The 24,200-nt window shown below is 35.7% G+C and overlaps 1 protein-coding gene across 5 annotated transcripts in view; it reads left to right on the top strand.

The window, feature by feature from the left end:
* The window catches only part of LOC126763395 (follicle-stimulating hormone receptor), a 62,278-nt gene that overhangs the window by 11,995 nt on the left and 26,083 nt on the right, over window positions 1–24,200 (top strand). For all 5 annotated transcript variants that reach the window (XM_050480878.1, XM_050480888.1, XM_050480895.1 and 2 more), the window contains exons 2-4: window positions 12,202–12,909; window positions 21,519–21,670; window positions 21,774–21,848. In XM_050480878.1, coding sequence (XP_050336835.1) covers window positions 12,445–12,909; window positions 21,519–21,670; window positions 21,774–21,848 — 692 coding nt within the window. In that variant the 5' untranslated portion in view covers window positions 12,202–12,444. The remainder of the gene's footprint in view (window positions 1–12,201; window positions 12,910–21,518; window positions 21,671–21,773; window positions 21,849–24,200) is intronic.

Raw genomic sequence — 24,200 nt, 5'->3', positions numbered from 1 at the left:
CTTGAACGCTCTTGTCAAAAAATTAAATTATGGAAGCAACAACAAAATTAGCAAATGGAATGCGCACAAATGCACAGTTCATTAAAGTTGATTAACTGTTATCTTCATGGCTACCAAAAGCGAAGATTCCAGAAGGTCAACCGATCTGTTAATGATTTCTTACTTATTGACTTGACATACTTGTAACGTACCCTAGGTCAGCTGCAATATCCCTCAGTTCCATCTTGGATGTCCATTTTTTAACGAATATTTACGTATGTATATCACCCGAATTGATAATATTTTTGACTTAAACTTGTTTTTAATATACATACAGGCGTCTGTCATTATAATCATGTACTTTATTCTTGAAATAAGTTTTATATGTATGAACATAAATAAACGCTTACCCCAATTGCGAATTATGACACTCAAAAACACGGAGAATTGCATATTTTTATGTAAAATTACTTTGCTCTCTCTTTTCTTATTTGATTTACGAATTATTTACCACATAAGTTGTTTGATTAAACAACTAAAACGAAATTTTAACAGAGTTACAGTGTACTTCTGCAATTGAAAAGTTTTAACCTATGCCTACACAACTATATACTATATACAGAAATGTATATAATGTGTGTTAATAAGATCACATGTTTCTCAATACCAGCATATTTTTTATTTCAGAAAACATAGTCCAAAACTCTACACAAGCATTGGAGCATTTTAAAACTTCCACCTCACTCCTGCACGATTTTTATTCCTATCGACAATAATGGAATAATGAATGGCTGCGTCTTTTGGAAATGTGAACTTTTCAAGAGTATACTTACTACATATAGTATGTGGACGATGAGTATATTTACGAAATTGAAAGGCAGTAATTGAAGCTAGAACGCTGACGTTGAGGTTAATAAATTTTAAAATGGAATTTTTATTCATTCATGTATATACTGAGGTAGACTCTCCTGTCTGCATAAATTAAGGCACATAAATACATTTGTATTTGCTCAGAATATGAGAGAAATCATAAATAAAATTGAAAAACAAGAAATAAATATAGTTAAAAACAAGCAAGAAAGGGCTAAGTTCGGATATAATCGAAAATAGTACAAAGCAAGGGAAATACCTCAGGTCTTCGTAATATTTTATATTAGAAAGGCTTGAAATATTGGACGAAATCGGAGAAGGATTACAATCAAATTTGATATTTTATTAAGATAATAATATTAGATTTACATATTGAAAATCATTAAAATCATCCGAATGATATATCTAATGTGATATTTTGTCGCAACAGGAAGGCACATATAAAAAATATTTGTATAAAGGAAAAGTGTCGTATGCGCGATATCAAAATGTCACAAAACATTTCTCATAATACTTGTGGAATAAGTATTTTTCGGTCAGATTGAAGTGCTTGAAAGGCATGTATTTTTTAGTTTTAAAAACACAAATTAAATATACACGTGGTGCTTTCACTTTCATTGAGGATGTGTTTGAGTAATTTAGATATTCAAATGACATTATTTGTGTTACCTGCATAGGCGCATTTTGTTTTGTTTTCTGCAGTGTCTATCAAACTATTGTTTTTTGTCACGCAGCGGCCTTTCAGTGCCCTTGAAAAAAAAGTTACAAACTTACTGGTGAAACTAAGCGTTATATAAATGTTACTTTTGGTTGTACCGAAGCTGGTAGCTCACTAATAAACGAGTTTCCGTTTAGAACTTAATTTTGATCGTTCAGTTTGTATGGCTACTTATGATATAGTGGCTCGATCTGAAAAATTTCTTCAAATGTTGTGCATTGTCATCTACAATAATCCATGCCAAATTTCGAGAAGATATTTCATCAAGAATTTGATTATGATTGACCTAATGTGAATGCCATAGATATAGAGTATTTGTTTTTGTCAATTTTTCCTTACAATAACAAGTATCTAATCACCGAAAGACAAGGATACTTTTCCAGATTCCTTAAATCCGCAAACTAGTCCTCTCCCACAAATTTAGGAAAAAACATGGACCAATTTCGGGCAGTGTACTTACTTATCTGTTAAGATAATATGACCATATGGTTTCATTAAAATATGTAATGACATGTATTACACCAGGAAAAGACGAACACTTGTACTGGCTGATTTCATATCGGTACTATCGTGAGCTCTAAATATCATTTCAGAGCTTTGTGAACTTAAAGATAGTGAAGTGGCATTGAATTCTTCATATTTCTGAACATGTTGGTAAAAAGCACATTTTTTAGATATTGAAAAAACGTAACATATTTAATGCGCTCTGATTTATTCACTTTATTTTAATTTTTAACGACACTTGACGCGCTTCCCGGTAATGTTTTATGTAAATTTCGCCAGAATTACCATGCTTCAATTACATGCAGTCCATGAACATGAATGTGGCATGCCACCGACCATACCCAGTACATGTATTAAGTAGTGCAATTCTGCAAAAGTTAAAAATAGTTATCTGTTGGATTAAAGAAGCTTACAGAAGGAAGTACACACATTCAAACAGTGAGAGTCGTCTATTTTCACACCCCTAACGCTTTTCAAATGTGTGCAAATGCAATAGGCTCAAGTTCAGGAAATATAAGGTCGTATCACTTTCGAGTGGAAATACTTTTTCCGACCCACAAAGGGAGTCTTTTGAAGTATTTATCTACCCCGTAAAGACTATAAATGGATAGAGATATATACATATAAATTTAAATGATTGCTGCGTGCGTTCGTGCAAATAATAACTTGAGTCAAAATGGAGGTTTCTTGATGAAACCATAACAACCATCATAACAGTTATGTTGAAAACTACTTAAAGAGCTATGACTCTCTAAAGAAAAAAGGTGAGAAGCATTACATTTGACAGAAAAGAAAATGGGTAGGCTTGCATATGAATATTTGAATCGGTTTTGCAGCAAGTACGGTATATTCACTGGGTTAGTGTTAAGTTAAATTTATGTAATTTGATGACACACGTAGAATGGAACAGAAAGTTACGATTGATTAATGGTTTTGATCCAGGTTCATAAAGTGTCTGCTTAAAAAGGATGCGAGAAAATATTTTGAGAGAAAATATATTTAACATGACAAAATTCAAAGTATTTGAAGACAAATTTTCAAAGAAAATATTTTTGTAATGAAAAAGATAAAATACTTGGACAAATGTAGAGATATTGTCCTGCGTTCTAAAAATGAAGGCCGAAAAATCCAAATGCAGAGAGGAGTGAGATGTAATTAGGAAGATAACTTCAATACCAACCGCTGTAGCATTGTATACTCTAAAAGTACAATGGTGACATGTCTTCCGTCTATCACACCATGATCGATCTGGTTGGTGGCTTTTCGATCCGGAGATAGCCAGGTAGCTTGATGGATCTTCTAGTGCTGGAATCTAGTGGTTATCTAACCATATTTCGGGCCCCGGCGAAGTCGATCATTTTGGATGTTTTCTCGTGGAGGCTGAATTTATCGACTGTTGCGCTAAAGATACCTTCTTTGCCCACACTGACGTTAAAGTCGCCAAGCGCGATTTTGACATCGTGGCGGGGGCAGCTCTCATGGGTGCGTTCCAAGCACTCGTAGAAGGCATCTTTGGTCCTCTCGTCCTTCTCTTCCGTCGGGGCGTGGGCCAAATCGGCGATATGTTGAAGAACCTCGCTTTGATGCGGATTGTGGCTAGACGTTCATTCACCGGAGTGAATGATAGTACTCGGCGACGGAGTCTCTCTCCCACCACGAATCCCACGCCAAACTTGCGCTTCTTTATATGGCCACTGTAGTAAACGTTTCAGTCCTTGTCCCGTCCATCGCATTTCTTGGACGGCGGTGATGTCAGCCTTCACTCTAACGAGGACGTCAACCAGCTGGGCAGCGGCACCTTACCAATTAAGGGACCATACATTCCAGGTGCTTGCCATGGTCGTCATCAAAAGGGGGGTCTCTCATCCGAGGCTGGTTGTTATTTTTCATTGGGGGTGTTTCTTTACTTGGTGGGTCCCAAACCCAGCGCACAACCTTATGTAGGGGATGTTTCGCCTTTCCTCACTTGCGTGACTCCATCCTCCAACTCCAACTAGTACTCTAAAGCACTGGTGGTAAAAAAACAAAATTTTCAAATTTTAATCCTAAACGTTTTGAATTCAAAATTAGTTTTTCATTTTGTAAAAGCGATGTTAGGTTTTATAATTAAATGTTCCCCTTTTTAATTCCGATGTTGAATAAAAAATAAGATTTCAAAATTTGCTATGCTTAGCTTATGCGATATGTAATATTCCAAGGGTGATAGAAATAGTTCCGTTACATTTTGGACTGAAATTGACAGAAAATATAATAGTTCCTGATGTCAGAAACAAAAAGGAGGAAAGTTGTTTTTTTATAATTTCTAAGCATGTTTGATAGTTCTTTTCGCTTATGATGTAGTTTGTCGCAATCTTGTTTATGGAATTGTAATATTCACTGTGACCGAGGCTAAGCACGCTTTTTATGTTTCTAAAACTTCGTCTCTTCAGACTATATCGAAGGAAATAATTGAAACTGAATCGGACAATTGCAATTCATTATTGCAACAACTGTTCACTTTTTCAACTTTTTCAATAATAATGAAAATTTTCTAAAGATAGAATAAGATGGCATTCAAAATAAACACCTAATGTAACAAGTATGCGAATTGTATCTATTAAATTAGGTAATTAGTACCTGTATCGCGACTAACTTTCCAGAGAGCTCATTTGTTGACTTTGAAAACACTTTGCTGAGGCGTAAATGGTAGTAGTATATAAAACTAAGCGCACACAACTATTTCTTTGTTGTAGTTTTATAACGAAAGCAGTTTTTGATCGAATCGATCTGATTGCATTCACACGCTACGCAAATATCGTACAGCAAGCGGCACCCACAACCATATAAGCGCACGAAACCGCCGCTCGGGCGCACGGCTGCAAGAAAAAAGCAACCAACACGCCGATCGTGTTGCTGCAATTAACACTTTGATTTACAAAGTTTCGCCTCCGCCCTCGTGGCACCTCGCCGGAGTATTATTATTGGCGGTCCGCGCTCGATGCGTGTGTGGCAGTGAATATGTCGTCAATTGACATTTAAAATTTTTGGAGCAATCAATACTGTGTTGGCCATCGCTCTAGCGCTTCCAATGACTTTGCCGCTTCAGTGGCATTAAATTAATCGCATGCTACAATAGTATGGGCTGCACAATTGTCAACGCTCTTAATTTGCTAAATTAAGTTAAATGATTAAATCAATAAAGGCCCAAAAGCTTAACAGATTTGTGGCAATTTGTTTTGCAAATATTAATTTGAATTTATGAATATTGCAAAAGGTTATAAAAACAGATTTCAAGCTGCAACCCTATGTAACGAAATAATAATTTATATATGTACCTGAAGTGCTGATAGTTTTGGAATTCATGAGCTCCTTATGAGTACAAATACTCTTTTCTCATTACCTCATTTGCCTAAATGTGCCTCGAATTCACGCTCACGATTCTGTCGAGGTACGTCTATGGCTATACCAATTTCTCCGTGTGTTTGTAACAGGTCATTTGAAAAGTCCCCGGGCTGCTATAGTAAAACACATTTTTAGGCAAAATTCGTTTTTTTTATTCAACAAAGTCCCTTTAAACACTGATTATGCTAATAAAAACCGCCTAAGTTCGGTAAACAACTCATCATTCGACGAAAATTTCCCATTCCGCATTCTTTTGAGATTTGAGAACAGGAAATAATCGCTGTGGACCAGATGTGCAGAATACGGTGGATGCGAAGCAATTCGAAACCCGATTCATGGATTTTTGTCGTCATTTTCATTGAGTTGTGACACGGTGCATTGTCTTAGTGAAACAGCCCTTTTTTTGTTTTCCTAACGGGGCTGCTTTTCGGCGTCTTCGTCCTTTAATCCTTGATAGTGCTTCTTTTTGCAAGGTAGTAAATAAAAATTATTACACGCGCTTCCCAAAATACAGACGCCATAACCTTGTGCGTTTGTCCAAGCTTCCGAGCGCGTTTATCATGCGAAGTTCACTCGGATGACTATCGATTGGATTTCGGAGTGAAATGATGGAGCCATGTTTTATATCGGCGCAAAAATTCAAGAGAACATCTCGTATCTTTAGAGCATATGCTATCTCAAACAATTCACTTCACGGTCGTCCACTGCGTTTATCATCTTCGGTGCCACTTTCACGTCTTAAGTTAGCATACCAAACCTTAGTGGTTGATTTTTCTATGGCAGTGTCCGTAAGTTTTTGCTTTAACAATATTTTTTCCCTTCAAAAAATCTTTTGAAAATCATATGGATTTAATTCTTATGTACCAGGCCGTGGACTGGACTTCATGAATATCTATTTTGTCCCCTTCAAAGTAATCCCCATGAGATATTATACACTTGTGCCAACGGTTTTTCCAATCTTCGAAGCACTTCAAAAAATCATTTTTTTATCTTCTTCAGCTCCTCCTTCGATGCCGTCTTTATCTCGTCAAGAGAAGCGTAACGTCGTCCTTTCATGGGCCTCTTCAGTTTAGGGAACAAGGAAAAGTCACAGGGGGCCAGATCTGGGGAATACGGTGGCTGCGGAACCATTAGTGTGTTGTTTTTGGCCAAAAAGTCGCGCACAAGCAACGATGTGTGAGCAAGGGCGTTATCGTGGTGCAAAAGCCAATTTTTGTTCTTCCACAAATCCGGGCGTTTCTGGCGGATTGCTTCGCGCAAATTGCGCATAACTTGCAGGTAATATTCCTTATTGACCGTTCTTCCCTGTGGCAAGAACTCATTATGCACCACGCCCCAGCAATCGAAGAAAACTGTCAGCAAACTGTCGCGATACTTTTTGAACACACCTCGTACGTGTTTTCTCTTTGAACAGGTACGTCCGGGTGTAGACGAAAATTCAGTGCTCTGGCAATTTGCAAGACGAGGAAATATTTTAAGATTTTGGTGAAATTGTCTAGTAAACAAGATCTTCACCGATTTCATCTATTGGTAGTCGAAAAAGCTTTTTCGTATTTTTTCAACAGATTTCGTGATATATCTACAGTGCTATCAATCACATTGTATCATACGATATAGTTTTGGAAAGGTAAGATTTTAAGCTTCATTTAATCAAAAAAATGAAATTCGGGGAAGTTGAAAAAAAGTTACAGCTGTTCAAAAAAGAGTGAAAATAATGAAGAAATTCGCTATTTTTTGAAATTGTATAATTTATATATTGTATGTGAAGTTTACGGAGACGATGCTGTATCAGGTCGTTTATCACAACAATGGTTCGTTCCCTCGCTTCCGTTCTGGAAATTTCGAAATTTCGATTTACACTGATGGAAATTTTACACTGGTGGAAAATGTCTCTAGCGGAAAAATGGCAAAAAGTGGTGGCCCGAACCTTACCTATATCAACGGTTTTTAGATGAGAGATGCCACGCTTTAAGAGTCACTTATTGTACACAATTTATATTATGATATCTCCATTCTGGCAGAATCTGATAGAAATTAACATTTTCTTATATGAAAAATGCGCGTGGCTATAGTCCGAAACTCAAATAAACGCCATTAGTCGATAGACTCCACAAGGATTATGTTTGAAGAAAGTAAAGGGAATAACGGCCGAGTCCTACAAGTATAATGGATGTTGTGTTAAAGGAGTACGATCGCGCGAGTCGCCTAGGAGGCCAGATGTTAAGATTTGGCTTCCGCTGACTTAGTTTTTTCCTTGTCAAAGGAATGAGATATTTAATCAAAAAATAGTGCGCATGAATTTTACATTCTACGTCACACAACCAGAATCCTGCTGAAAAATTTCTCTGCTTATCCACACAACCAATAACAAAAGCGACCGAGAACTGTTTCATGGTAAAATAGCTTAGCTAGTACGAGAGTCAATGTACAAAAGAGGTAGTTTTCAATCGAATGATATTTACTTTGTAATTCATTACGATAACACGAATCGCACGTGAGCCTGACGCAAATATTAAAGAGCAATATTGTTTTCGACGAAGCCAATTTTGTACTCTGAAATTTCAAATTTCAAATTTTTTTCATGGCAATATAAGTCTACCCTTCTCTAAATTATATGGTTCTCGCCAAGGTTTATCTCGAAAAAATAACTTCTTTGGTGAGGTATTTAATTTTTATTCTTTATTGACTGCTCTATCTTAATTCAATCGCCCGCTACTGCAAAAACCCCGTCTGCCACACAACAACCGCTCGCTCAATGAACTCGCGAGATTTAGTTTCCGTTTCATAGCGTTAGCACTCCAACCATTTGCTAATTTTAAAGCAATTGTTATAAACCCTTATCGGATCTCTTTCATTCGCACGGAATATATTTTTGCAAAATAAAAATTTGCAATACTTTGTAAGTAATAAGCATTGAGGTAGTAATGAAAAGTAAAAATCTACAAAAGACACTTTATTATTGTTCTTCATTCGATTACGAACATTAACATAAAATTATGGTACAGTTTGGTTTTCTATTTATCTTTTGTTTGGATAACAACTTGTACATAAGTATTATGTATTTACGTCCTGATACTAATAAAATAGTAATGAAAGGGAAAATCTGAAAAAAAAAGAAATTAATCGTTTTGCTTAATTCAACTAATAGTTTTTAATAGTTTGAATTGGTATGAGGCTAGTATATTTTGACCGAAAGTTTGTAGGTCATCATTGTGTAAAAAAGCATTGCTTGTGTGAACACAGACAGTTGGACTCGCGGTCAATACTAGTTCCAAAGTAACTAGTTCATACTATATGGTTTTGCTGAAGGTAATGTTATTTGTGTACATGCTTATTTGTATGTGTGTATGTGTGAGTGTACATTGTACATTGTTTGTGAGATTAAATTTTTGTTGTTTCAACGGCTTTATGCTAATTGGTGCAAATATTGTTTAACTTCAGTCGTTTAATGATGGCAAACAGAAAAAAGCTGTCATTAAATAACATTCTCACCCGCATGCAGTGATATAAGCACGTATGTACATATGCGTATATGTAAATATGTATATGCCAACGGATTATACCAATTTATTGTAGTATAATTGCTGTCAATATCTGGAATTCAATAATTTAGGTGCAATTTCGCATTTCGGCTATTTTTGGGAAACGTTCATCGCTTTGATTTCTGAAATGGTTTTTGATGGCAATTGGTCAATTTAATATGAAATTACATTTTTTGTATATAAAGGCATATTATAATATACTTGTATGTATACCGTTCTCATGCAGATGCAGTGCAATTCGAAAACTCAAGTTATTGATATTATAGGTAAATTTTTTGACATGAAAATTAAATTAAAACAAGAAAAACCTTAAATCTTCTCGCAAAACAAAAGATTCCTTACCAGACTTGTTTTTGATCGGCCAGTTTGTATGGCAGCTATATGATATAGAGACTCGATCTTGATAATTTCTTCAGGGATTACATTGTTGCCTTAGACAATAATCCATGCCAAATTTCATGAAGATATATCATCAAATGAAAAAGTCTCCATATAAGCACTTGATTCCGAACATTCATGGCAGCTATTAGTATAGCAAAAAATAGTAAGACTTTATTCATAATTCTAGAATTCTTAAATTATTCTTCAAAATCTATGTCGTCCCCTTCAAAGTAATTCCTTCAATGCGCTTACCGATTCATGTTTAATGTTTTCAATTGACCCAAAACGGTTTCCCGCGATTGGTAGTTTGTGTTTGCTGAATAGACATATGTAAGACATACAAGCGAATACGTTTGTTGCTGCACAAAGAATCAATGTAGTATGCGACGGTGCCTTTTCGTGGTGCAAAAACCAACAGTTAACGGTCTATAATAACGTCAAATAGTCTTCCACATTGAGAGTTTGGTCAGTCGGAAGGAATTCGGAGTGCACCACACCTCTATAATCAAAGAAGACCGTCAACAAAACCTGAGTTTTGACCTGCTTTGACTTGGTTTTTTTCGGCTTCGGTTCACGTTTGCACGATATTCGGCCGATAAGCATAGATCCAAGATTCATCGCTAGTAATAATACGTTTTATGAAAGACACAAATGGAATTTAATTAAAATCAGTTGAGCAAGTCCCGAGATATGTGATTTCGCCTAAAAGAGGGAGGTGCGGTATTAAGCCCTCTCATACCATCTCGTGTGTAACATTTTATGTCTCTGGCGTATTTAGTTATTGAATTATCGCACTTTTAGTACTTTTAAACAGTATCTTTTTATGGAGAATGAACGGGGTTTTGATCCGATTTCACATTGTTTTCACACTGTAAGGACTCTTACAGGATTTACCTTGAGCGAATTTAGTTATTTTGGCTTGAACGGTTATATACATTAAACTTATTTTTATAATTATGAACTCCACATAAAATTCATTAGACATATGTATGTAGAACGTGCTGTAAAACTAAACATGTGATAATCTTGTAGGAGTGCTTTTTATAGGGTATATGAGTTTTTATACCCTGAAAAGGGTAGATTAAGTTTGACAATTATTTTTTTCTAGAGACACTATAAAATATTTATATAAATGATCAGCATGATGAGCTAAGTCGATTTAGCCATGTCCGTCCGAATTGGTGCCTCAATCACATGTCCTTTTCTCTACAAAAGTTGCTCATTTGTCGAACCGCTGATATCGGTCAATTAAGGGAAAACTTTTTTATTGGTACTTTAAGGAAATTGGTGCAGATTATTGTTCAAAGCAACGCCGCAGTCCCTGATGTACCGATAAATTCTTCAGATCGGCAGCATATAGCCGTTTTTGAAACGGATCGATCAAAGTCATTATAAAGATCTTTTTAAGCCCTTGTATGCTATAAAGAAAGCAACAATAATCTTATATCGGTAGGGTGTAATTCAATAAGTTGTGAAGTGACATATAATATACTTATGTAGATTTAATTCAATAATTTTGAGTCTATTCTCCCGAACACCGCTAATTTGCATTAGTGGGCTTAATTTGCATTAACTTGCGCATTTGATGCAAATGCAAATTAGTAATGCACAAAAATTGTTTACTATTGTCTGACAGATGTTGCTTGAAGTCTAACGTCTCCTTTGCGTTTACAGCATCAGAGGTTAGCAGTTTTTATATTGCTAATTGAATTATGTGCAAGTAGATTAACAAAAACAAATTTTAATAATTTTAGATAGCAGAAAATAAAGAACGCACAGTTTGCTATCCATTTTTCCAATATTCTTAACTTTTTCGCACACTTTTTTCGAGTTACAATCAAGAATTACTTTTAATTGCACTTTATTATCTTTTAACGCATTTAATAATAAACGAATTTTTTCGATAAATTTATATTGATTTTCCAAAAATACCAAAATTGCTATTAATAATTTTTTCTTATCCATTTTTATTTCACTTTTTCTTTTTAAATATAAACAAATTTCACTATCAGCTGTCTAAATGCACAATTCTGCCGTCTGTCACCATAAAATTTCAATGCGCATTAGCGTTTCTTAATGCGAATTAATTTCGTCTGTCGTCTGACAGGGCTATTTCCTATTTGAAGGTAAATCCTTTTATTAAACTACTAATTCACTAAAGAAATACGTCACAAGCATTAAATTTCTCTTCTAATATGATACAAAAGGTTCTCAGAAGAACCGGTATCAACATTGGTCGATGGGCTAAGTTTCTGGCACCTTTGAGTGGACTATATCCCGGGAACTAATTTACTGATTTAAAATAAATTTGGTGGCTAGCATTATGGTATATTGTGTAAATCGGCGGAATCGAACAACGGCATGCAATAGGTCACGCTATCCCTTAAAATTATTTTACTTGATAGTATATTAATAGAGAGCCAATGACGTTGTTGAAATAAAACTTAGAAATTAGTCGGTGATTTTTCAAGCCTCCAGTCGCCGAATATTTGGACCTCAGTATATATGGTTGACGTTTTACCGAAAATATCGGTTAATCTGTGAGGTTCCCTGAAGAAAGTCAGGGGGTTCAATTACATATTTCGAACACGAATGAAACTAAATTACTTATTATGCACATAAGTTAACAATATGCCAAGTTTGATAGCAATTCATTCGGTTTCCGAAAAATTAATGTTAAATCCGTTCGAAACAGTTTTAAATATAAAGTTTTGCTAAAAATTGAAGGTATTTTTCCGACTTTGTGCCTTGCAAATATCTTAGGAATAAAATGTTCGGCTACACCCGAGCTTGGTTCTTCCCTACTTAATATTATTTCTTTTACAGATCGAGAACTGAATAGCTAAACTAACATTCGCCGACGAATAATTTGAAATGAAAATGTTACCGGTGTCAGAATGGCTAAAGCGCTATTACAATGCCATAAGGGATAACCCAAATAAAGCCCATAAAAGTCATACTTTATTTTCAAAGAGAATTCTGCACAGAAGCAGATGCGACTAAAATAAAACCAACAACACGACACATGAAAAATTAGATGATGATTCCAAACAAAGAGGCATCGGCATAATGAGACGCGCCCCCAAGCATCATCCTAAAGCGAGAACGTCGAGTGCCTGTTGGCGTCGCCGGCGGCGCTTCAACAAGCGGTTTTCGCAAATGCGTATATATCCGTTATTTCGCCTGTTGCCGGTATTATGGCTGCTATTATGCTACTGTTGTTGTTGCTGCCATTGCGCACATAGGCGACAGATCGAGGAGCAAAGCGCACAGCTAAATAACTGCTACGACATGCAATATGGCTTCGATAGGGCATTGATCGGCATCGCACCAGAGCTATTATTACCGAGTGCCAATAGTTCGAATAGCGACAATGGCAACGAAGCCACCACTGCAAACAACAGCACTGCGGTAAGTGATCTGTGGACACGTCACCCACTACATGATGGTTCAGATAGCAGCACACAAGGTTACCGACCAGTGCCGGCCACGCACACGGGATGGCAATGTTGCTGCTGGAATGCCACAAATCAAGTGAGTACTGCAACTTTTATGGTAAATATGCACACATATACGAATAACTTAAATCCTACGAGGATACGCCGGCAAAGTGACATTAGATTATGCAACGCACACAAGTGCATATGTACATAAGTATATACATACATATGCCTCTATTTATAATGGATATTAATAGACTCCGTTTTTACACTCTCGTTACATGTTGCTACAGATCATCGATGTTTTGTTCAATAAATATGTATGTTAATGTACATTATACATACATACATATGTATGTATATACATAAATGGTCAAGATGACGAGACGATTTGAAATACGACTGTCTGTCCGTCCGTCGTCTGTACTTGGAAAAAATTTAGATATGTACATATGTATATTCATGAAAGTTAGAACTTTTTTGCCACTCTCACTCTCACTCTCAAAAGGACAGACCTCATGGTTTAACAAAATGAACTAGTGACTTCTTACAGCTGATTGTATCCGCTATTAGCGATTAGATTAATCCATTGATTTCTCCACCATGTATATCTGTAAACACATACACATAATTATATATATATTGTGTATTATTATGTACACACCTTCCATTATTCACCAATAAATTGAAAGTATCATATTGCCTTTCCGAAGATTTTTATAGGTTACGGGAATGTAAATACTTATAATGTACATACCTACATATGTACATATGTATGTATGTATATGGCTCATTCCATTCAAAAATTATATTGAAGTATTTATTGTGGAAAACATTTCGTTTTGTTCTTTGAGGCATAATATTTGACCCGTATTTTTGTATTTCGACTCAAAATGAAAAATTTTTTACCTTTAAAGATTTAAGTAAACGAAGGAAAGTATTTCATTATAATAATAACTAACCAGCCTTTTGTTAATGATTTTTTCTCAGCTTTCTAATGAGATACATATATTTACATTTAAATTTTTCGACTTTTTTTTTATAAATAAAAAGTACAGTTTTATAAAGAAATATAATTTTTTTAATTTGGAATTACTTTTAATGAAAAATACACATTGGTTCTCTAGTTACTGAATTATACATTTCGGAGCATTTCCGGCTAGAGCAGTAAGCTTTTTTTCAGCGCGTGTAGCCCGAGAAATAGCGGAGTGCGAGATCAAACATGCTTCGCAGCGATAGAGTCTGTTTCATAACTCCAAAATTATTTATATCGAGTCCAAATACAATCCAATAGATTGTCTCAAGGAACACAAAAAAAAAGTTTTGTACGAAAAACATTTTAGAGGGTTAATTTTGGATGGAATGACTCATATATGGTACATAAGTATATACGTATGTTCTTATGTTTCTCTTCACCACCATATTTTATCATGGAGCTTAACTAAATTGATTACTTTATCATTCGTGTACAAATTAAATTACTCAGTAGATGGGCCAAGACATCCTCCTTGCTGATGTCTGTGCTATTTCCTGCTGCAACTTTACACCATGCGTCTTTTGTTTGATTAGCGGGCGGTCATACCGGAACCAATTTGTCGATGGCTCTTCCCTATTAAGCAGCAGCAAAAAGAGAATCGCGACAGAAGCATTGCTTTAAGAAAGTTGGATGCAATAACTACAATTTACAGGAAAAAGGTGACATTCAAGCTACCATGACAACATTTCCGAAGAAATTCGGGCACGAAATGCTCGAAAAAAATTGCCCAAAATTGGACTTTCGAATTAGAACGCAGCCGCGGTCATTAAGTAATTATACTCAAAGTCTCGAAAAGAAAACTATGCCGGCTGTTGGAATATACTTGTAGATACATGCGTCTATCCTATGGTGCACATGTATGTATGTATATGTATAAGAGTGTGTCTGAAGCTCCTATAAGAACTATTGAAGCCCTCATAATCACATTATGTCATTTCCTGCCTCTGATATTCAGATTTATTGTACTCTCTCAACAAAATAAAACATACATAAAACAATTTAGCAGTTTACCTAGAGCTAATTTGATTCAAAAAGAGTATCTACGTACTGAAAGTTAATTTATAGATCCTTCTTATATGAAGTTAAGCGAACATGTTTTCTGGGCCACAATATTGGTCCATAAATTCATGCAAAATATGTTCTAAAATTTTCTTCCATTCTTTCTTTGAAACATAGTTATATACCTCATCCTGATTGATGACGTCATCCATAAATCGGGAGAAGACAAATGGTTTTGGATATATTTTAAAAATACCTTTTTAAGATATCTTTTTTTAAAACTAAAGTTTTTCCTGAGGTTTTGTTCAAGAACATAGATATTTAATTGTGTTAATTGCCTTGAACGAAAAGGGGTGCCACCATGTTGCATAACTAAGTACAATTCCTTAATGAGCATAAGTGCCACAATGCTATCATGTTTCATTTTCTAGGAAATTCCGAAGTTTATCCATTATTATCTTTAAATAGTCGATAAAGATTTTGAAATCGCAAAAAAAACGAAATAATAACGAATCGGTTCTAAAATCTATAAAAATCCCAAAAACTTTCAAAATTAGCATCGGGAAAAATTCGAAATTGTCTTAAAACAATAAAAATTGTACTAAATTTAACCGTTAGAAACCGTATATTATATTTCCTCCGAAAATTTGAAGTGATTAGATAACATTTAATCTCTTCACAAATCTAGGCTGTTCTCACCGCCGTTGGAGATGCCGATCAAAGCTAAAGCATTTTTTCTTACCAAAACTTTATTAGATCGGTTTCGGCAGCCTTAGTCTACATTACTATCTTTCTTCGACACTTTTTTACACCATTTTCACTTACATATTTGATATTGCTTTAATTCTTTACTCCTTACTTTATAGACTAGAAAATTTAAAAAAAATCAGAAATTCACTTCAAGTAGGTAGGTAAAATAGTAAAGATTAAAGGAAAAATAGTTTATAACGGGGGGAAGGGGTTCTAGAAGTTGTGGTTGAATTTTTAAGACTTAAATTAGCGGTTTTTTCGATTTCGAGTAGATTACATTCAAATCGCCTCGATAAAAGAGATTAACAGGATTTGTGTTTGGCGAAATCTTTTTAACTCCAGTAGATTTGAGATATGGTTAAGTATCTGTCGCATCATGAAATTAAGAATAAACGCAGGACTAGCTTGTATTCAATACAATTATTCCCTTTTTCCTTGGATTCCGCCATTACTTAGGAACTACGTTATATTATAACCAAAATTATTTTTCGAGAGGGGGGTTTCAAATGTATGTTTTTTACGGCAACAAATTTCAAAGAAAATTGCAAGCTCCAGATTGAACCTTCGTCCAACGTTCTCTTCAATATAATAAAATGTGTCGACATCAAAGCACCAGATACACATGTGAAAGTGTCTCAAATTATTAGATAAATTGCGTGTCCTGCTTTTTGCAGTTCGCCTTCAATTGCCAGCCATGTCTGCGGTCGGCAGTGGAGGCAGAAGAGAGTTTCTTACAACCACTAGCCGGAAGTAAAAATTGCGAAAATAAGAAAATGGAACACTTCAAAAGCAGCCAACAATTTGACCTTTACCAACGTCCATTTATGTTTGCCAATTGCCCCCAGTCTACTTCGCCACGAGGGCGGAAAATCATTGGTATTTGCTGGCGTCAAATTTCGTGCGCGTTTGTGGAACAAGTGCAGCAATCAAATTTGTTGGTAGTGCCTTGCATAGAGTACGGAAAACAAGAAAGTGGACAGGGGCGATATTCTTGACACTTTAATTTGTTGCGGTTGCGGAAAATGTAAGCGATAATTTTATTACAGAGGACAGTTATCAAATTGACACAATATTTCAGGATGTAAAAGAAGTGCCTTTTCAAGAAAAGTTTCATGGAGAAAACTTAGTGAAAGTGCACTAGTGAAATCGTAACTTGCTTCGGCACTCTCAACCATCAGCGATCAATGTGTAAACACATGTAGAGAGATACACATTTCAATGGAACAACACTGAAAGCAATTAGCTGAAATGATTTTAATACGTGTATGAGTATTTGCTCTTGCATTAGGGTGTTTCGTACTGAAAAATGGGCGGAATTTTCGTAGTTATGGTTGTTAGAGCAAAATACTTGGATTAACCTATTACTACTAGAGAGAAAGTAAGGACAGTAATGAAAATGTTTTTGGAAATACTGAAAAAAAGAAATGACAACAACAACATAAATGAAATAAACGCTAATATTACTAATATTCATCCCATTGCTAAATCAGAATTCTTGAAATCATCGACATTGTGATCACTGAATCTGAATGTAAACACCTAAATTGGAAATCCGAGGAATAATGATCTCTAAAGCCCCCCGTGAATCCGCCGCTGAATGTAGTATATGGGAGCCGGGGTAATTCGTGCATGAATACCTCAAGTTTTTGGCATTAATTTATAGCATATCTAATATTATACTTTCATTTAATTTTGCTAAGATTTCTTACATATATGTATACCGATAAATATGATACAAAGTCAAACGGATGTTTGAAAATCCATATACCTAATATATCGGGACTAGGAGTAGTGTTGTCCTGATTTCATTCATTTTGGTTAAGAGGATACACTATTATTTAAAAGAGATACTTCCTGAATTGAATTAAGAGCTCTTATATATTGACCGATAGATGCGATATAAAGTCAACAGGACGTTCGAAAAAAAGTATATTAAGTATTAAACCAATTTTACCCATTCTTGGCACAAGGAAATGCTGTTTTCACAAAAAATTTCAGTACTAGAACTCGCAGGTGTCCACATATATGACTCCTGGGTCCTTGAAAAGTTATAGTCCGAATTCGACAAGATTCGTACGATAAAATGCCGACGTGCTGAGTATGGTGTGTGTAGTGTGGGATGAAAAGATGTGGTATGTAGTTGTGTTATAATTAGAGGGGGGTCAGAAGCTCATTTAGCCAATTATGATAACTTAATTTGTGTTCGAATTGTGTACTGTAAAGTGAAGGAATGAGATGATTTTTAAAAGTTGTTTTATATATACATATCGTATGTAAAGGTTTTTCAATAGCTACTCTACAAAAGTAGGCCAATAGGGACAGCAAACCACCCCATATTTTTTCCCGCTCTTTCGACATTTCTCTTCAGTAAGGTTTGCCAACAACGAGTCCAACCTATTAAAATTTGCTACTGAAATTCGGAGTCAGTGGCCTCAACTTTAAGAACGGGTTTTTCAATAAGAGCGCTACAAAAACAAAAAAATTTTGAGTCATCATTTCACCCCGAAAAAAATTACAGTTTGGTGCGGCTTATGGGCCAGCGGCATCATTGGTCCGTACTTCTTTCGTGATGATCAAGGCCGGCATTTTACTGTGAAAGGAAATCACTACCGCTTAATGATAACCGATTATATTTGGCCTGAATTGGGTGATATGGACTTAGACAATATGTGGTTCGAACAGGACGACGCCACAAGTCACACAGCAAATGTCATAATCGATTTATTGAAAACCAAGTTTGGTGAACGTGTTATCCCACGAAATAGTCCAGTCAATTGGCCGCCACGGTCGTGCGTTTTGACGCCGTTAGACAATTTCTTGTGGGGCTACGTCAAGTCTATGGTCTAAGCCAACAAGCCAGCGACGATTGATGAACTTCGTAAGAATATCGAACGTGAAATTGCAGCATTATCGGCCGATTTATGCTTGAAAACGGCCAAAAATTGGATTCAGCGTCTGGACTTCTGCAAGCGTGCCCGTGGTGGCCATGCAAAAGAATCGAGTTCCATACATAATGGCATCGAACCTACTTTCACGCGAATAAAGAATTTCATTGATATCGCAAACCGTTTTTGTTTTATTTAAAAAAACCTTTGTAGCGCTCTTATTGAAAAACCCGTTATATACATATGTAGTGTATTATAAGAATGTTTGGGTAAACTAAAATTTGGTTGTAATTTGTCTAGTTGTTCAACGAAAGGTGGGCGGTGCCACGTCCTATAAAACCCTTTCCTGCCATCTTGATTTTGAAATTTACTGCTTGTGGCGCATTTATACAGTGAGTTATTGTACTTTTAGTAGTTTTCAGTATAACTGTTATGTAGGGAGTGGGCGTTGTTATTATCTGATTTTTCCCCATTTTCAGAGTATATGAAGAAGTGCTAAGCTAAATTTGGTTAATTTGGCTTTAGCGAGGTGTTGTGTATCTCAACTTTGTTCTTAGTTACCGCACTCTTTGAGCTTTTGTTTAATGGCGTTTAATGCGCGTGGCAGTAGTCCGACTACGCCCATCTGCAATACCGACTTCCTTTAGGTGCCAAGGAACATGTACATATGTATATGTGGCAAGCTTTTCCAAGATATTTTAATGCTTACTCAAATTATCGCTTGCACTGACGGACGGACAGCCGACCGGATTTCAACTGCTCTCGCCAACCTGATCATATCTATCTCAATTAGTTTTACGTGTTACAATCAACCGTTAAATTAACACAAGTATTACACTCTACGAAAATATAAAAAATAATGGTCAAAATTATATTAAGAAATTTATATTTACTGTAGAAATCTTTTTTATCGATTCGTCTCAATGAAATAATTGGCAACGCCAATTCGAATTCATATAGACTCGAGATTATTTGATTCGTACATTGTCTTCATTGGATTCAGTGATAGAAATGATTGTCACTAAAATTTTTGTTAGTTCATAGAACCCACATTGGATTAGTCAAAACACTCCCTTGGTTGGGTTGGAAAACGTTTGTATGCCAAGGAGGTTTCTGACTTATCTGGTCTGGATTAACCCTCAATGCTAATATCTAAATTATAATTTTTAAGAAATAGGTAATCCTTCGAAGTTGATATGTGTCATAAAATAAATTTCTTAAATGCCTCCCATCATCAGTGAACGATATCAGTTTGATGAAGGTAATGTTTCGAAAGGGTAGAAATCGATTAACTGCAGTTGACGATTACGATGCAAGCGTGCCACCCTAATCTTCTATCTCCTTTGGGTCCCTTGCATCGATGTGAATCTAATGAGCTGTATACACTACCGCTAATTAACAGAGCCATTCAATTACTAATGTGTCTTCGCCTAATTCACCAATATGTTCACTGGAGATAGATTTTAGTGCATTATAATTAAATAATTGATTCTACGGAATATTAGGCGGAAAGCCGATGCAATAAAAGATTTCAGTGCAATGTAGTAAATGATGCGTTAAGGCGCCTATAACATAAGAATAAATGGAGTAATTTCGCTCGTAATCTGTTGTTAATTTGTTTTGTTGTCCTTACGAGCCTTGGCATATGTGTACTTAAGTACCCAGATATATAATTCTTTCCGTTTGGAATAACGACTACTTTGACACTTAGATACTAAATTTCAAATACTTCGGCCAAAAGTTGGACGAGGGAGGAGAAAATGTCCAGATGTTTCCATCTTATTCTAACTTCACCTCATTCCACCTCCCACCAATTTTGACAAGTACGAGCCGCGTGAATAATGGTGGGCTTTCTCATCGGCTTTACAGTTTCCGACGATTACGTTGTGGCCAGGCACCCAGGCAAGCTCACTGTTAGCGAGCTCAAGAACTTTATAGAAGTTTTAATGATGAAAGTACCAACTTCTGTTCATTCCCTAATATAGCTGTAATATATCCTCAAACTGCATCCATAATATTACTTTGTTTTGGTTTAATTTTTCTGATACAAAAATTCTTTTTAGAATCCTCAGCATCATCTAAATTAATTGACTGCTTTATGACAGGATATGCTCATCGATTAGCAAATAAATGACGTTAATGTTAGCATAAAATGATTATGAGGGCCTTAAGCCTCTTTAATAGTCTTCATTGACAGATAGTAGTTGATGGAGTTGTACTAAATCTTCTGTTCATCCCAAAAGAACCAAACTGGAAGACACACGATCTTTGGGCCAAAAAGTAGTGATTATCGTTTTCTAACAACACTTTGATGTAGTTTATTTGTGAGGATGAAAACGTCGACAAGGAGAAGCACATGGCCACGTGGAGGCGAATATGGAGCATTCGACTTAGTTTGCACAAGAGACTGCAAATTAGATAATTGAAAGGGATCAGAAATATTACGAAAACAAAGTGGAAACTGTGTTTTAGGGATACAGGGATGCACCGATGACCACTAAGTTGCGTCGATAGTGGACATTTCCAAATTTTAAGAAAAACGTTTCCAACAGACCCAAACGAATAAAGTAGTTTCTATACAAATTGTTTTATGACATCGTTCCTTGGTGAAAGAAAAGCTGAAATATATTCCACTTGTGAAAGAATAACAGAAGCGATCTGTTTTAATGCTTTTGTCAGTCATGCAATACGAGTAAAATCTTACACCACGAAGGGTCCAACCAAGTCCACGAGCTGAGCTTATGCACTGTGCTACCTTGATACCGCTAGAAAATAGTTGGAGAAGACAACCGTTTCAGGCTTCGAACTTCCTTTTGAACCGTCTGAAAGCACATATACATATGTATGTTTAGGTCTTTTAATTATTCATTTGCACACACGCCGGCGGAAGAATTGTTCCAATTAAATAATGTTTACGAAAATATTTGCAACATCACTTAAGCAATTTGCTGAATGGAAGCTTAGTATCCGCATTTAAATAAGAATTTACAAGTATATATGAATATATCAGGAATTTTTGCTTTCATGTTGCAGGATGAAATCGAGTGCCACTGCGTGGGTGAGGCGCTGATGCGTGTGCCACAAACACTGACAGTACCGGTGCAAAGGCTTAGCATCGCATCGGCGGGTTTGCCGCGCGTTCGTACAACTGGCCTAAAGAAGTATGCAGCTTCGTTGCAGGATTTGTAAGTAGGGAAATTGAGTCAACAAAAACAGCGAGCCTTATTTTGTTCTATTCCATTTTATGCTTATTCGCACCAATACAAAACCAAATGCCAATACGAAAAGTATACTGAAGGACTTGCAGCATCTGGAGTGCATCGAGGATGGCGCATTTGATGGCCTTAAGCTGCTGCGAACTATGTGAGTACATAAAGTAACATGGTAATGCTGTTCATTTAATTGCATAAATAGCTGTATAGAATCATAAACTTTAGTATAAGGCAGTACAACATCCGCACGGAAATAGATAGACATAGTACTGGTTCTGGTTCGGTTGAAAAATATGAGTAAGGATCCCATTTCGTAAGCATTAAGCTAACATTTTTATCTTAACACCCTTTATACTCGTAAAAAATCAAATACCACGAAATGTAACCAAGATTCCATTCATAACATTCAAGATTTCTTAAAGTAAGCTAAATTTATGCTACGAAAACGTTTCTCAACCCAAAAAACTCGCAAGGCAGAGAGAAAGTCAAAGCATTGGAAGTAGGCTGAAGCCGTTTATTCCATATCTCAGTAACTATTTCACCAATCTCAACCACATTTAGTTCATAACCTTCTCTTATGTCAATGTGAAAATAGGCTTAATCGGATATATGGAAATATCAATATTTTTTATTCCATATGATTCTTCCATTTCCGGTATATACTATATAACTCGAGAACAAATTATGTTATCAAGATACCACTTGTCACAAAAACTACCTCTAAGGTGTAACATCTTAACAATAAAAATAGTTTAAATCGAACTAGAAGTTTTTCGAACTTCTGGCCCGTTTTATACCGTATATACGGGTCAGTATTTAAGATACATTTAGGCAAATTAAGGTAGCTCTTTCTCGAATGACAGTGTGTCCTCATATATCTAGTGGATATGCTGAAACTCAGTTTCGAAAATGTGTGAAATTGGTCCCATAGTGAGTGCAACCCCCATATAAGTACTACTTTATCTCCAATATGTGCGCCGAGTTTATTATGTTCATCAAAGACAATGGCAAAAGTTAATGCAATCTTTTCAGATCTTCCCCTAGCCTTGATTTACGCACCATAGTCAATTCCATACATTTGATTTTCCGTTTATGTTTGGGATCTCACGAAGTCAAATGTAATAATAAAAGTTAGTGATTCAATGACCTGTGATATGTGATATCATGATACCGAAGTTGATGGTAATAAATACATTCGGTTTCATCGAATAATGCATGTTGAATTCGTAGCAACATTTTGTAATTTAAAGTTTGGTTCTTTGGACATTTCAAAGCATAACATGTTCGGTTAAGCTCGAGCTTAGTCTTTTCTTACTTTTTGAAATAAAAACAAATACACATTTTCGATGTAAGTCCTTTTACTTTTGCTGTACGTTGCCCTGGTACATATTAATTCCTGTAAGTGGAGATATTTACGGAATACTGAAAAGTTTTTAGTTATGCACTTCAAATACTTTTAATTAATTGAAATATGTAGTTTAAATACAATAAATTGCAGTGCTATTTATTTGTAAGCCGATTAACTATGAAATATTACATTTGCATTGAAACCGAACAAGCAATTCGGGTTGAATTGAGTTTATAATATTTTGAGATGGATCATAAATCTTTAACGAAGAAATATAGAAATACTTGGTTTATGCGAAAATTATACGGTATCTAGAGAAAAAGAGAAAAGAACTTGCCACATTTTCGGTACAAAATCGTATTATCTAAGCAAAGACATTTTCCAACTTTTCTGAATTTTATGTTATGTTCGGCTAGACAATCATTGTCTGCTTAAGTTAACAACTAAGGAAAATGACATGAAGACTCAGTGTGAAAAATGTCAGTGGTGTCCTCTACTCATGTAAAAAGATGCAATGATCAACAGTTGATGATGCTGGTGATAGGCCTTATCACTTGTCCTCATGAATTGGTAGACAAGCCAATCTTGCTTTACGGTACTTCGGTGTGGTGGACCGCTACCATACAGAAAATCTGTTGGCAGCGAAATCAGCTGCAAGATTGGTGGCATTTAGTGAATTTTCCGCGAATAAAATAGACCACAAGTGGATGGATGGTGCAGGGGTAAGCCATTGTGCGCAGCATGATCTCTGGCGCAATTTTAAACTGCCGGCATAATGCAGTAACTTCCAAACAGAAGTCGATTGCTAAGCGACAATAAAAGGAATGATCTCACATCGACAGAGGATGTCCTTAGAAGTAGGGAGGAAGTATATATGGTGGCTGCCGGAAATCGGCTGAATATGTATATTAGGGTTCTTTTTTTGAACTATTAATTTTTTTCAATCCCGTCAGGAATTTTCCTTGGAAATACCCTAAAAAAATTCTCTGGAAACTTTAGCCCTTAATATTATTATATTATCTTTAAATCAAGATAAAAAATCACCATTGTAATGTATTTTCTAAGGAAAATTTTTACATGCCTTGGTCCAGTTCTTAATGTTAATATTAAGGGCTAAAGTTTTCAGGCAATATTTGTTAGGGTATTTCCAAGGAA

Source organism: Bactrocera neohumeralis, chromosome 2 (genome assembly GCF_024586455.1).
Source record: "Bactrocera neohumeralis isolate Rockhampton chromosome 2, APGP_CSIRO_Bneo_wtdbg2-racon-allhic-juicebox.fasta_v2, whole genome shotgun sequence".
In the NCBI taxonomy this organism is placed as follows: domain Eukaryota; kingdom Metazoa; phylum Arthropoda; class Insecta; order Diptera; family Tephritidae; genus Bactrocera; species Bactrocera neohumeralis.
The sequence above is the reverse complement of the archived record's forward strand: the minus strand, read 5'-3'. Positions and strand labels throughout refer to the sequence as shown.